We start from the raw sequence: 16435 nt of genomic DNA, 5'->3' as shown, positions 1-16435 counted from the left end.
CCAGAACAGAAAATGGGAAAATAGTAACTAATTTACTGCATATAGGACTCATTCCTGCACTACTCCATTATTACTCACACAAAGGGGAAGCCTAATAGAGTGTGCACAAGCAGTGCTTTCATACAATGGGAGACCTCCCTGCTGCACAATGGTTGTTACTGTTAGCACTGCTGGGGAGGAACAATGCATTGTTGTTGACCCCCTTGGTGAGATGGTAGTGTTTACACATCGAAAGGGGGCGGGGGGGGCTGTGTTAATACAGGACGTCGTAAATGTTGTCCTTTGCCAGTGTGTTTATCCGGCGCTCGATTGCTTGGCAACCACAGGGGCATTGTGGGGCATTTTGTTGCCTAAAAATCAATAGAGTGGTGGGTGAGGCTGATGGAGGGGGAAACGTACAAATGAACACAGTGTCACACATTCAGAAAAGTACACACAGGCTTGACCCACTGAACTATATTAAAGGGGACCTATCGTGCAAAATGCATTTTTTGATGTCAAATCTAAAAGAATGGGCGACAACGGAGCTAATCCAGATTTGCCATCCAATATGACGTAACATGTAAAGCTTTATATCCCCCGAATCAGCACTTTAGTAACAGGAAGTGAAATAGAGGGATATGAGGCATGGCTAAAATGGGTGATCTGTTTGGTATTTTGAGCAAAACACTTTTATATATATTATTTTTATATATCTGAGACCTATGCTATTGCCTAGAAATAGCATTTAAAACATCCAATCTGTCTCTCTATCAACTGGCAGAAAATTCACTGTGAATACAATTGTATAATCTTTTCACTTCCCTATATTACCTGAGGTGTAAAGAGGAATGAACACGAGTCTTCTGAGCAATGAAGCAAGTGGAGCAAATGCATCTCAATTATTAAATAAGGGGGAAGTAAAGTTATAGTTCAGTTACAAGTCAGAGTTGGCTCTTAAAGTTAAATAGTTATTTTAATGTTTCAATGCTGATCGCTGTTTTTTGACTTCATCCAAGAGGTTAGGAGGCAAAAAAAAGCAGGAAATGTTTTCCAGATCCCCTAGCCCTCAAATTATGTTTCTTTCTAAGTCGGCTCCACCATTTTAACATGACCATGGGTATGCAAACACAAACAGTTATCCTTCTTCAGGAGAGCACCATGACAGAACACAACTGATTTGTGCTAGCTGGTAACTGCTTTTTTATTAAATTACAGGAGCCCCAATGTTGTCCCTTCACTGGCTTCCGGTAACTGCTAGAATCCACTTCAAGACACTGGTACTTGCGTACCATGCTGTGAATGGATCTGGCCCTTCCTACATCCAGGACATGGTTAAACCGTACACCCCAGCACGTGCACTCCGCTCTGCATCAGCCAAACAGCTCGCTGCACCCGCACTGCGAGGGGGACCCAAGTTCCCACCAGCCAAAACACGTGGGTTTGCTATCCTGGATCCAAAATGGTGGAATGAGCTCCCCATTGAAATCAGGACAGCAGAAAGCTTACACATCTTCCGGCGCTGAATGAAAACTCATCTCTTTCGACTCCACTTCGAGCGATAGAACTATTAAAAAAGCACTTATATACTAATAAAGGACTGGCTTATCTAAAGCCAGTTGAGTAGCACTTGAAATGTTTTGGCTCTATGAAACCTGATGTACTTATATGATTCTGTTTTCTTCAAGTTTGTATCTTCTTGGTCGAATGCACTTTGGATTAAAGCCTCAGCTAAATGTAATGTAATGTAATGTGACCATACTGACAATAACATGGCCCAATATTTAAAGCGCCTTCATGCAACCATAAAGCATATTTTCCATTAGACAGGTGACATTTGAACAGGATGTGAATTATATTTAGGAACATGATGTTTTCAGTAAAAGGGAGAAATCATCGAAGCACTTTAATAGTGTTGTACAATTTGGAAAAACATTGCGTTGTTCTAGTCAGTATCTCTGTTAACTATAGAGTGTGAGAAGGATATGGGTCAGACAATATGAAATACTATCACGACGTCTTCGATGGCAACCTCGGTTGGTCAGTCCATCACTTTATCCGTACTTAATATCTGAGCATCTCGTAAAGGCTTTTGTTGGAGTGTTGTTTTGGAAAGATATTCATGATTCCCAGACGATGAATTCTTCCAACTGTTACGGTTAAATCACCCAAGTGCCACTAAGACGTGAAACGTATCTTTTAGTCAACAACTATAAAATGGTTTGTTAGGAAATGTAAAAAAAATTCCCTTCAGGATGAATTGTAAATACTTTCTTGATCATTTGACTGCTAATGTAGTTAAAAACATCAGCATATCATCCTATATCTGTAAAACTAATGAGATCAGCCATAATCCTTGAATTCATTTTGTGTTCTTAGCTCAAAGGTAAATGCTAATATGAAGCTTTACGTTCGTTAGTACCGCTGTGTACATGTAATGCCGAACAGAGATGCAAGCGTGGCTGTTTTGTGAGGCTTTTCTAGGTATTAACAGCACTCTGTTCTTACAGTATATATTCAGTGCTAAAGTGACAGGAGGCGCTACTTCATTCATGACGTTTGAGGGTGCACAATCCATCTCTCCAGGCTTATAGTATGATAGATGGGGTCACAGCTAATGTTTTTTCGCAGTTTCAAATTACATTATTCCTGCCTTTAATACAAAGATAATGTTTTTAATTTGCTTGTTTTTTTGCTGAACAACAGACCAAACCGAATATATCCAATTTACAGCGATTCCAAAAATAGAAAGCTGGGAACAAAGTATGTTTAATGAATGACTTTGAAGGAAAAAGTAACTAATGTTTTTGCAGTACTGACAAAAATACTGAGAAGCAAGATCTGGTTTTTCCCTATTATGACATTTTCACTGCTACACATGGCAGTGTTTTATAGTTGAGTGATGGTTGCACACTAAAACGTTTTGATGATCTGCTGTACTCAGCGCCATGCAGCCAAATCTGCTGATATTGATGTTTTTATTGGCAGGGCACTAGAACATGTGACCTGCCAGGAAAATGGGAGTTAAAACAGAAAACGCATAATCATTCTGAGCCATTAGCCACTGTCATCATTTCATTTTTTCCCACATTCACTCTTTTGCTAGGAGAGGAAATTGCAGAATCCTATTAAAATGTCATTTACCCTTCAGATGTCACATATAAGCAAATATACGACCTGTATTGTCAGATGTGTTTGTGAACGAGTAGGTGAGCGTACAGTACATCAGTGTGTACACATGCTCCCTGCTGAGCTGATTAAAAGCCTCATGTGCAGAGGGGAGGCTTCTATCATAATTAGCATGTCTGCAGCCGCACAGAGCACTGAATAAACCCGGTCCTGCTAATGGGAAGCCCTGAAATCCAATTTTCCTGTCAATCTATCCGGCTGCACAGCGTACCGTGCAGTTGCTCTCCAAGCTGGAGTGCTCGTACGTTCGTATCTCCATGTTTCCTCATCAGCCCGCCCTGATTGCTCCCCTCCAGATGAAACCACAGATCTGGTTAGTGTGACTAATGTACGGTAGGATTATGCCAGATGGGAACTACCATACCGGAGGCTTAAAATGATCCTATTTAGAGGAAAATGATTGTACAAAAATCATAACTAGGAGAATAATTGGGCGTAAATTAGATACTTTCAGTGAGAACGACTTTTTGACACACCCACAACTGTACTACCAATATACTGTCTGTAGCTATAAGGGGGCGTCAGTAGATCATGGACTTGGCTTGGGAACCAAATGGTCACAGGTTCTAAAACCAAGTATGGTTTAAAGAAAAGAAAAAAAACACTTAGGCCCAATCCCAAACCACGCCCTACACCCTACCCCTCCGTGACGGAGTGAACTCCGTGGAGTGACACTCGCAGCTCAACGAGGCTCCCTCCTGTCAGGTGGAGGGAGTAAATACAGCAGCAAGCTTTGGGACAGCCTCCCCTCTCTCCGGCAGAAACAGGAAATGCCGTAACTGTATGTAAAAACGGTTTCAAATCAGCATCTCTTAGACAAAACATTACAATTAATAACTAAAATAAAACTCCAAACATCTTTAATTGTGTTTTAATTTTAAACCTGATGTTTATAAGCTTCTTAGTTTTTGCAACAGTCTGTAAATATACACAACTTTATAATAAAATGCACACATTTACCTTTTTCTAGACTAAACACAGGTATGATCCTAAGTTAAAACATATGAGGTTATCATGAGGTTGCTAACATCGTAGTTTATCAGTGGATGTTTGCTGGAACTACTTGTAAACACCGTGTTTCCTGACTGACACACACAGCGTGACTCCGGTCAGGTAGAGACCGGTCTGAAGACAGCACCGCTGCAGACTCGCTGTTTGAGGGCTTGATAGCCCACTCCCCCTCCACACCGCTCCACACTCGTTGGTTTGGAACAACACTTAATGTGGCGGACCCTGACGGAGGGGTAGTGTGTTGGGGTAGGGGGTAGGGTGTAGGGGGTGGTTTGGGATTGGGCCTTAGCGTGTCGTTTTTTAGGGTAAATTGTATTTTTGCTGAGTGAAAGTTGTTTTAAAACACATAAAACAATATAGCGTACCATGGTACTTTTATTAGTTCACATTTTAAAGAGGGTTATTGTACAACTGGGGTATTTATTGTATATCTGGAAACGCTGTTGAAGATATAGGCTAGAATCACTTTCATCATCATTTCTGCCACAAAAAAACCCACCACTAAATCTGCCTAAAATATTCCCAACAGGAAGAAGATTGTTTACCATGCTAAACAGCTCTGCTTTATCTGATATTGCTCCATAACATAACAGAGTGCCAAGAGGAACCAGCATGCCTCTGAATAAACATGAGCCAACCAGGATATTGGCAAGTAAATCTATCGCTGTGCAGGAAAAACCACCGGGCTTCATTCATCTGAGAAATGGACGCCTCTCTTAATATTCAGCCTAAATTAATCGGCTCAGTAGATACAGTAAGCACATGGTTGTTGACACATCAATGCATCTGTGCAACGTATCTGCAGATGGTGCCTCGGACTAAATGTACTGACTGGATCATATTTAATCAAGGCGAGATTAGCCTCTTAAACGCAGAGATCAATGTTATTCCTCTTTTCCCGAGAGCTTGTGCTGTGCTGCGTGGGAGGCGGAAATAGAAACACATTAGCCATCAAAGTTCAACCAATTTTCATAGTAATAGTAGGAAGCTACGGCACACAGTGCTCTGAATCATCAGCATTTACACATGAATAGAAGGGGCTGGCTGTTTTATAATGCAGGAAAGGCTTTTTGAATCTCAATGACGCCGCTCTTGGGAAGAGGCAAGGCATCAGGAGAGCTCTGTGGACTGCAGGAGGAAGTGATCCTGCATGAGGCTGAGGTGCATGTCTGCAAACAATACAATAATGCCCAAGAGCGTAACACTGTGCACGGAAGGTGACATAACAAAGGGGGCCAAGGAAAGCCAACACAGTCTCTGCACATTGAATAACATCACATGGGAAAGCCATTAGAGGAGACCTTGGGCTATCTCTGGATGAAAAGGCGCAGTAAACATTGAAGCTGTTACCATAAATAAGAGCTTCTAATGGTAAACATGGACAACACTGTAGAAAAAGTTAAAACATTTCATATAAGCCAATAAAATGTGCATTTTTTAGGTAACACAACTCACATTGCTTAGTTACAGGTTGTTACACTGCTTGAATTGTTTCACACAATGTGCTTGTCATTAAACCTGTAAAACTATGATAAAGATGCGATATAAAACTCACAATAACCCTTTTGTTTGTAGCAGAAAACACTTCCGATCTCTAGACCCTGGATTTGTGTTCAGAAAACAAAAAAATACAGAGAATATTTAACTGGCAAAAAAGGGGATAAAGGGAAATGATCTTTCCTAAAACATCCTCTGGTAACATTTCTATTTCAGCCCTTCATGGGGGAGACAGACAGAGCGGGGGGGGGGGGGGGGGGAGGGGGGATGCTCCGACCAGAAGATTAATCCATATTTTACCAACCAAACAGCTAAAGGCGAGGCAGACACAGAGAGAGTGAGCTCAGCCTCTCCAGCAGACACTTCCTCTGGGAGGCGGCCGATCAACTAACCAACCTCTCTGCTCAACACGCCGATTCAGCAGCTCTCAGGATTATCCCTCTTACTGGTGAAAAAAAATTGCTCTGATCTCTAATAGTCCACAGGAAGGTTATGGACATAAATACATGTTCACACACACACACACACACACACACACACACACACACACACACACACACACACACACACACACACACACACACACACACACACACACACACACACACACACACACACACACACACACACACACACACACACACACACACACACACACACACACACACACACACACACACACACACACACACACACACACACACACACACACACACACACACACACACACACAAGCTGTCAGGTAGAGCAACAGCGAGGCTTTCAAGCTCATTAACATTCTGCATCTGGCTTGAAAACACACATGAACACACACACAAACACACACACACACACATGGGGAGCAATCTCCTCTGAGGGAAATATATTTTGCCGGTGAAATGCCACAGCCTTCACTATATAGATGGAAAGCTGGAGAGAACAATACCTCACTGCGTGGCGTGTTTATTCCTGGTTCTTTAAGAGAAATGCTCGCGGGCAAAAACGCACTCAGTCAGAATGCCATTTCGTTTTTTTCTGGGTTTGTTTTTTGTGAAACAGGCACTTATGAGGGTTTGCCAGAGGGAGGGTTTTTTATGAGGGATTCTTGTTGTTATAAGAGATTTAAAAAACTGCTTGTCCATCCATAACTTGCTGTGTTGTGGTTTTACAGAGATCATAAAATCAGATTGGGAGGTAATAATATGAAATTGTATTAGATGTAGAGCAAGCTAAAACAGTGTGAGATCTGAAATGCTCTAGGTTTTACTCTAATGAAATGCTTCCCTGGAGATTTTTACAAGAACCGAAAAGAAATGTGATACTGGTGTGATGGTTATTGGAATATTACTTTCCCGTAAATGATTAAACATGACACGTGCAAAAATGAAAGTAAAATCTTACCTTCAAAGCTTTAGAGTGCTGACAAACTGATTGGGCCGTCACTAGTGGTTCTTGAATCTTGATACCTGAGGAAAAACAATGTTTTAGCATTTACAGTGGAAGTTTATAGCACTGGCTCCAAAGGTTGTCAGATGATAGAGAGCCTTGCTGCAAAAACATTGATAGATAAATAGATATATATCTTAATCCATATCTTTTTGTTCTCGGATTAGACTCGCAAACGCAGACACATTCCTGGAATTGCTTTCCAAGCTGCACGCCTCACGATATTACAGAAATGGTTGGATGAAGTTCCCCCTGATATCTTATTATGGTTTGAAAATATGATGTCCATTTACTCATTGGAGGGATTATCACATGTGATGAGAGGAACTCTTGATAAATTTGCAACGGACTGTTCCCAATAGCATTAACCCTAAAGAGGAATAGTTTAGTGTTATAACTAAGGGCGTATAATATCACTTTTCACACTAGCTGTTACTGCTGCTGTTTTGTCTCGTTTTTTTTGTTGTGTTGTCTGTTCTGGTTCCATGGGTTTGTTTTGTTGCGCCCCGGTCAATCTTTTGTCCCAGTAGCCACCAGGCTCCACAATGAAGGATTGACTATGGAGCTATTTCAGGGTCATAAGTTTTGATCATCCAAAAAAAAAGCAATTTATTTGAAAGTTCAAGTTTTTATCCTGAACTTTGAAAAATACTAGGTATTCAAAAATAAAAATAAGTATTTGAAATCATTTTTCAGGTTGAATATTATTTTGATTCAGTTCAGCAATTTTTTTTGAATAAAATATTCATTTTCAGATTTCACTTTTATACATATTTTGATATTTGAATCCTTATTTTTTTCAGTTGCAGATTTTTCGTTTTCAGATTAAAAACAATTATTTTTTCAGTTTCAAATCTTGTTTTTTCAGGTTTCACATTGCTTTTCACCTTCAGATCGTTTTTCACTTTCAGACCCTTTTTTCCGCTTTCAGATCTTTTTTTTTCGCTTTCAGACTTTTGACCCTGATGTTGCGTGGGGGAGCGGGGTTTAGCAAAGAGTAGTTTGGCATCCTGAGTGGCAGGCCTCCCTCTGTCATGTTGCCTTCATGGATGTTAGGTATCGCGAGAAATATAACTCAATACTTTCTATACACAACACTCCCGTGATTGGTGGTAAACTGATACCAGCGTCAAAGTTCCTTTAAGCAAGCTGTTGAGCATCATAATTGGCAACAATCAAGGTATAAGAGCAATAAACTGTGCTAGAATGTGAAATTACGTATCCGCAATCAAGCATTGTCCTTCCCCACTTCCACGTAGCTCCATGAACGCAGCATAGCATTGGCTTGGTTTTTGCGATCAGAATCAGATTACCTTTATTAGTCCCACAGGGGATACATTTACATTGTTACAGCAGAGAAGACTCAAAGACAGCTTAATGCTACCTAAAGCATGCATGAAAAAAGTATTAAAGATTAAAAAAAGAAATGATGTGTTTTAAATTTACACATTTTACATCATACACACCCTGTTACAGTTCTGCGGATTTAGCAGCACAGTTTTTAACGGCATATATATATTGCACATATTGCAAATATTGCACATTGTTGGTATTTATCAACAAGAGGTGTTATAGTCGGAGTTGTTTTTTGCGGGGTCTAGAGGCTGTGCTGGTTGGTCTGACCGCTGCAGGAAGGAAGGACCTGCGGTATCTCTCCGTGAGACAGCGGGGGATGGCGTCAGGTCCACCAGAACAACCTGCTGGCTCGTTGCGGATACGTAATTTCACATTCTAGCACAGTTTATTGCGCTTATACCTTGATTGTTGCCAACTGCGATGCTCAACAGCTCGCTTAACGGAACTTTGACGCTAGTATCAGTTTTATTTCCCACCTATCACGGGAGTATCGTGTATAGAAAGTATTGAGTTATATTTCTCGCGCTACCTAACATCCATGAAGGCAACATGACAGAGGGAGGCCTGTCACTCAGGATGCCAAAATACTCTTTGCTAAGCCCCGCCCCCCTCCAAGCAACATCAGGGTCAAAAGTTTGAAAGCGAAAAGAAAAGATCTGAAAGCGAAAAACGATCTGAAGGTGAAAAGTAATGTGAAAGCTGAAAAAACAAGATTTGAAACTGAAAAAATAATTGTTTTGAATCTGAAAACGATAAAAATGTAACTGAAAAAAATAAGGATTCAAATATCAAAATATGTATAAAAGTGAAATCTGAAAATAAATATTTTATTAAAAAAAATTGCTGAACTGAACCAAAAATAATATTCAACCTGAAAAATGATTTCAAATACTTATTTTTATTTTGAATACATCATTGTATTTTTCAAAGTTCAGGATAAAAACTTGAACTTTCAAATAAATTGTATTTTTTTGAATGATCTAAACTTATGACCCTGAAATAGCTCCATAATTGACCCCCTAATAAAACTCATAGCAACTTGCACTGTATTTGTACCTAATAGGGGTGTCACGGTATCCGTATTCGTCTCGTACCGCCACGGTTCGGTGCATGCAGTCACACGACGAATACGCCGTGGGACAAAAGCATAGACCAGCCAACCCCAATTAGCGGCCCGCGGGCCAGATCCGGCCCGCAAGAGGCAAATGCATGGCCCGCGCTGATCTACTGGCATTCACTTGTTATAACATAAAAACATAAAATAAAATGTCTGCGGTTTCGCTTTATTTTGACCTCCGTCGACACTCGTAAACCTGACCCATGACCTTATCGCGTGCATATGTAAGACGTGCTTCGCGCGCTTGACTTACTCGTCACCACCTGGAATAGCGGCAAACACATATAAACTATAGCTCGCCAGCTAGCCGCCTGTCATCCCAGCCCAGCGATTGACCAACATGACACTAACGGGCCGTGGATAACTCAAACCCAGGATGGAATTCGCTAAAAAGAGGAAGTTAGACCAGGAGAACCGTCAGTTCAAAACTGACTGGACTGAGAAGTATTGTTTTTTTTTACCGGACCACGCCAATGCTAAACCGACTTGTTTGATTTGCATGCAGAATGTAGCTGTAATCAAATCAGACAACCTGAAGCGGCACTTCACCTCTATTCATGCTGCCAGTTTTAATGCTAACTATCCAGAGAAATCCGACCAGCGCACACAAAAGATAGCAGGTTTGCTTGCATCATACAAGCACTCTGTTTCCACAATGTCGAAAACAACATCCGCACAAGAGGGCGCATCAGCTGCTTCATTGCACGTCTCTTGGACGCTTGCTAGAGCCAAGAAGCCGTTTGCAGATGCTGAGTTAATTAAACGGTGTGCGATAGACATGGCTCGTGAAGTTTTAAATCATGATGAAAAACAAAAAAAAAAGGTTATTGAGCTATTAAAGCAGGTGCCGCTGTCGGCTAACACGGCAACCAGAAGAGTAGAGGTTTTAGCGGAGGAGTGTTTTTCCAGTCTACTCACGGATTTGAAGAAAACAGAGGCTATATCCTTAGCCATAGAATCGTCCTGTGACCGAACCGACATGGAACAGCTGTCTGTGTTCGTACGATTTTTTGATGGGAAGATATTCCGGGAAGAGCTGCTGTGTTTGCTTACTCTGCCCGGGCACACGACCGGGGAAATAATCTTCCACGAGCTGACACAGTTCTTCGAAAAGAATGGTTTGAATGTGAGTCAAATCTTCTCTGTTGTAACTGACGGGGCTCCGTCGATGGTTGGAAAGCACAAAGGCTTGGTAAGCAGGCTTTCCGCCGTTAACCCGGCGCTTCTGACATTTCACTGCATCATTCACCAATCAGTGTTGTGCGCAAAACTGTGTGGAAAAATGAAAGAAACGATGGATACTGTGACGAGACTGGTTAACTTTGTGCGTGAGAGCTCTAGTCTGCAGCATCGCCTTTTTAGATCGTTGCTAGAGGAAATGTCATCTGAACACAAGGATCTCTTACTACACAACGATGTTCGCTGGCTGAGCAAGGGCTGTGTGTTGGAGAGGGTGTGCGACCTGCGTGATGAACTGGTGTCGTTCTTATCAAGCCTGCAGAGCCAAAAAGCCCATGAGTTTTTGAGCTTTTTAACTGACACCAAGGTGATAGCAGATGTTAATTTTTTGTGTGACATCATGTCTCATCTAAATCACCTTAACCTGCAGCTGCAAGGCAAGAACCACACTGTTGCTGAGATGTACGAGGCGGTTGAAGCTTTTCGGTCAAAGCTGCACCTTTTGGAGAGAGATATTCATGGGAGGAAGCTGCACTTTCCACGTCTGCGTGAGCACTGCGAGAAGAATGAAATGCCGGAAGATCCAGTAATGAAGGATTTTGTGTCAAAACTGGCAGAAAACTTCAAGGAGCGATTTGAAAGCTCCCCTAAAATCTCACGTGACATCCTCCTCTTCCTCAGACAGCCGTTCTCTGTGTCAGCAGACGGGCAGTGGACTGGAGAGGCCAAAAGGCTGGTGCCTTCCATATAAGAAGGAGCTCTTCAGATGGAGGTCTTAGAGATGGGAAGCTCTGAGTTGCTGAAAGCTCAACACAAGGATGCACCAGTGTGTGACTTTTGGATCAACGTGGTTCCCCAAGCTCGTTAAAAAAACACCAGAGCTATTGCTATGTTCCTACTCACAATGTTCTCCTCAACATACATCTACGAATCAGGATTTTCTTCAATGAATGCTATCAAAAGCCAGGACAGGAAAAGACTCTCCAGTGCACATCTTGGACAGTGCCACAAAAATAACCATTTTATAGTTATATTTTATATGTACATTCATTTCCTAAATAAAACGCTATGCAGCGTATTTAAAAACAAATTATTAATATGATAGAGAAAAAACCTTGGATAATGCAGGGCTTTTAACAACAGCCCACAAACTGGTTAAATTGAATACAACATTAAAGTAATATAGAAAAAAATAAAGTAAAAAAAACCCAATACTATTTGTTATTTACAGCCTGATATTATTTGGTACACATATTTAAAAATGTTAAAACTAATAATGTGGTGTATTTTGGTACGACATTATAAAAGTAACTAACTGAAACTCTCTCTGTCTTCCTGTCTTTCCCAGTGTGTGTGTGTGTTACAGTGTTTGCTGAATTGGATGTGGACCTGTTTGACTATTTGATCAGAGTTCACTCTGTTGTTTTTTATTTTTGTTTTATTGTTATGCCCCATCAGACCACAGCAAAATCATTTGTATTTGTTAAAGCATTTATTTATTATTATTGTTAATAATGTTTGATTTCGGTCTAATTTGGTTTCAAGGATGCATTTTTCCTTTACTCTCAACACAGGGTTTGTTTAATTATTACTGCCACAACTACAACAATTATAATAGAGGTAACATCTGCACATAGTGTAAAACAACTTTTAGTGACACATAACATTTTGGCCCTTAGCTTGTCATGCTTGAAAAAAATTGGCCCTTTGGTAAATATAATTGGGGAACCCTGGCATAGACTGTATATATAAATGGACAAAAGTCTGTCATTCAGGGCAGTATCCACTACACTAATCCAGGGGGCGGTATTGCGCCTAAAAGCTGTTTGACAGCCGCCCTTAAACAACACATGAAGAAGAAGAACACACAACAAAACGAACAAAATACAAGAAGAAGAAAAGTTAGTATATTTTTAGTTTGACAGCTTATTGAACCTTTTTGTTTCACATCAGCCATTATAGATACTATGGCCATCTGAGTGTGTGTGGTACTGTTTGTGGTTTATTTTTAGCTGTTTAATAAAGTGAATTATTCCAAATGTTAGAGTTACTTATTTTTAAACTGAAACTTGCACTACTGTTCAAAAATAAATAACATGCTTTTTCTTGTTGTACCGAACCGTGACCCCCAAACCGAGGAACATACCGAACCGTGAATTCTGTGAACCGTTACACCCCTAAGACTTGCACTGTATATGTTGACACTTTCACACTCACATGTATATATATATACATATTGTATACTGTCCCTTTTTTTCAATTTGTTATTCTAATTATTCCTAGTTGAAACACCTTCCTGTGTTTTTATCTTAATTGTGTTGCTGCTAAAACAAATACATTTCCCGACAGGGATCAATAAAAAGGTGTATCTTATCGTAAATGTAGGCTTCGGTATTGTGACTGTCTAGAATGAAAAATATGAAAAAGGGGGACAAGAGTAAGGCAGTTAAAGGGAGCAGGATAAATGTAAGTTTGGACAGAAGTATAAGAGGTACATTAGAGCATGTAGCGTGGAGACAGAAAAGGGAAAACGAGGTGTAGAAAATGCTAAAAAAAAACGGTTATTAGAGAAGGAGAGGAGAAGGGTTTGATGTGGATGGAGAGTGGGCACAGCTGGAGCTCTGTCTGCTGCTTCACTCATGGTTACACAGATGATGGGTGGAGAGGTCACGCTTTGAGGGAGCTTTTACCCAGCCACAGGCCATCAGAGAGGAGGAGGTGCTTTTAAAAAAACGACTGCACTGACAGGAAACTGCAGCCACTGCATGCTGAGCCAACTCAAAGTAACCACCTCCCCTCTTTTGTTTGACCTACTGGAAACCTGCCTCACAGTCACTTTACACAAAGCAGCTTTCCAGGTGGTGCTAGAAATATAGAGAGTGGTGCACGAACGAGTCCTAAAACACGCAAATCAGTATGAATTTTAACACTTCCAATTCCCCTAGTCTCAAAGTTGATTTGTTATGGCACCTTTTATTTGGGGCATCTCGTTTTTTCCAGGAAAAGACATCACATAAATGTATTTCCCCTCCCCCAAATAAGAAGATATTAAATACAACCAACAGTTACAATATATTTTGTTCAAAACATATATATACAGAAAGTAAGTAGGGCTGCTCGATTATGGCAAAAATCATAATCTCGATTATTTGGGTCAATAATTGATATCACGATTATTAAAAGTATAATTCAACTGAAAAACCAATACAAAAAAAAAAGTAATAATAATAAAAAACTAATCGTTTTATTTCGATTACGTTGTTTTCGTAATCGTTGCAAGCCATAATCGTAATTGCGATTAAAATACGATTAATTGAGCAGCCCTAGTAGTAAGTGATAACTCAAAAGAGAGAATATAAAACAACATAAATTTATCAAAAACAGAAGCTATGTACTTTCCAGTGATATATTACATACTATTTCAAATTTAGAAGGTATCACGCTTTCTCTTTATAGCAAAGGCTAATTTCTCTAAGGCCAGACATGAGAGGTTTTTTAAGCATTGACTGATTTTCTGGGTTTTGCAAAATATGGATATTGTTTGACTCGCATGGTGAAGAGAAAAAACATTTAGTGCTTTTGTGGTGGCTATTAAGTCTTGGAATCACAGATAAAACACCAAGAATACAGAGTTAAGGGCGTTCTAGTAGTTTAGCCTTGTCTCAAAGTAAACATGTTTCTGGTTAGAGGTCTGAAATAAGAATCTGTAGTTAACACAAGTTGAAGATATTTTTTCACATTTTCATCTACGACATAAAATACATTGTTACATTTCAACTGGTGAATGTCCAAAGCTTTTATGTGTCATGAAAAAGATCAACCAGTGACTCCATGACACCACTAAACGTCATTATGCTGAGCATTAGCCGCTTTTAGCTTAGCCGTGGTGATGTAGCTTGTTTACAGCCTAGCTTTAGCATTTTACTTCTGCCGATTGCGTTTACGCTTCTAAAATCATTAAGGTGGTGTTAATAAGTGGAGGTTATCCTTCTGAACCAAACATGTAAGTATCATAAATGTGTGCTTACCAGCTTCTCTCTGCAATAGACTGAAATATAATGGAAAATCATTGCTTTTAGTTGAGGGAGCCTTTGCATTGTTAACTGTCAGGAGAACAATAATGTTAATGTGAATGAACAATCAGTTTGTACAAAGCAGTGTGTCATACTTGGGAAAAAGGCAAAGAACATGCTAGTCTTTTTGTCAGGTCATTGTGAAGCGTCTGTTGTCCTCTACTACAAAATACCAGGTCCCTGTAAAATGAACTCATTCTCTGCATTCTGTTGGCTTCAATGGTAAGTTGCTGAATAGGGGTTCTCTGAGGGGGAGGGATCACTAATTATTTACGTTGAACAGGTATAAAAGACAAGCGTTGAACAGGTAGGATATCAGTTCACCAGCAACAGCACATCTACAGCCAACATGACCAACACCGGCATGAACATGAGGGGCAAGGTACTTTTAGAAGTCTTTTTGTAATAATCAGGAATTACTGTTTGCAATATCAAAGTTTGTTCATAGCTAATCAATTTCTAACCATTCAAATTCCCTTCTTTCAGATCACCTTCTACGAGGAGAAGAACTTCCAGGGTCGTTCTTATGAGTGCATGAATGACTGCTCTGACATGTCCTCCTCCCTGAGCAGGAGCCAGTCCTGCAGGGTGGAGAGCGGCTGCTTCGTGGTGTACGACCGCAACAACTACATGGGAAACCAGTACTTCATGAAGAGGGGCGAGTACTCCGACTACATGAGCATGATGGGAATGAGGGAGAACATCAAGTCTTGCCGTATGATCCCAATGGTGGGTATAAAACTGTAACCGACGATTCTACTATGGGTGACCACCCCACAACTCTTTACATTAAATCATTAATTTATCATTCTTCTCCCGAAAGCAGCACAGAGGCCAGTTCAGGATGAAGATCTATGAGAACGAGAACTTCGGTGGTCAGAGTCACGAGATGATGGAGGACTGTGACAACATCATGGACCGTTACCGCATGAACGAGTGCCAGTCCTGCAACGTGATGGACGGTCACTGGCTGATGTACGAGCAGCCCCAGTTCAGAGGCAAGATGATGTACATGAGGCCCGGAGAGTACAGGAGCTTCAGAGACATGGGCATGAGCGGCCAGAGGTTCATGAGCATGAGGCGTATCACCGATTCCTGCTAAATGTTCACTGAATGTTTCCTGACTTCATCAAATGCCAAATAAATAATTAACCTTGAATGTGACTTTTGTCATGCTTATTGTCCGACTGTTATAATCACACATTATTAATTGAAATTAATTATATAATATGTGTTTGACGGTAGGCAACTACTAGCAATGAAAATATTGATCGTAACACGTTTTATATCTGATGAGAAATGTGTTGCAAGATTGACAAAAAAAACAAACAGAGAATGCCTTAAAATTGATATTGGATGACAGATTAATAAACTGGGTTGATGATATGTGACAAAACGTTGGGTAATTAAATAAAAATGAGATTATTACATTTTTAAGCTAAGGTATAATTTGTATTTAGTAAACTTGTCATGGTTTTGGATCTATGTTGCAATTTTACGGTTTTATTTTTGAAATTCTGGGTACCACTTTCCAATAAGACTACCCCCTTATAAAGGATTCATAAAGAGTTTATATTTAGGTTATGAATTAGGTTGTAAACACTTTATT

General features: G+C 40.2%; 2 protein-coding genes across 5 annotated transcripts in view; one reads left to right on the top strand and one right to left on the bottom strand.

Annotated features, from left to right (window-relative positions):
• arhgef49 (Rho guanine nucleotide exchange factor 49) overlaps positions 1-16435 on the bottom strand; it is a 145947-nt gene that overhangs the window by 62020 nt on the left and 67492 nt on the right. Inside the window, exon 2 of one of the 2 annotated variants that reach the window (XM_079665253.1) lies at positions 7057-7121. The exons of the other annotated variant lie outside the window; for it this stretch is intronic. The gene's annotated coding sequence lies outside the window, so the exon portion shown is untranslated. The remainder of the gene's footprint in view (positions 1-7056; positions 7122-16435) is intronic. 2 annotated transcript variants of the gene reach the window in all.
• Positions 12493-15928, top strand: LOC307029354 (gamma-crystallin M3-like; the record flags this gene model as incomplete). Of its 3 annotated transcripts, none has more annotated exons than XM_079665263.1 (3): positions 12493-12654; positions 15313-15555; positions 15653-15928. In XM_079665263.1, exons 1-3 carry the CDS (start codon positions 12604-12606, stop codon positions 15926-15928), a joined length of 570 nt encoding a protein of 189 aa, XP_079521389.1. In that variant the 5' UTR covers positions 12493-12603. The 3 variants fall into 3 exon arrangements, with proteins under 3 accessions (XP_079521389.1, XP_079521391.1, XP_079521390.1); XM_079665265.1 differs by having other exon boundaries at positions 12592-12734; XM_079665264.1 differs by having other exon boundaries at positions 12592-12741.

This window comes from Notothenia rossii (assembly GCF_949606895.1).
Source record: "Notothenia rossii genome assembly, chromosome: 2".
NCBI classification, from domain to species: domain Eukaryota; kingdom Metazoa; phylum Chordata; class Actinopteri; order Perciformes; family Nototheniidae; genus Notothenia; species Notothenia rossii.
The sequence above is the reverse complement of the archived record's forward strand: the minus strand, read 5'-3'. Positions and strand labels throughout refer to the sequence as shown.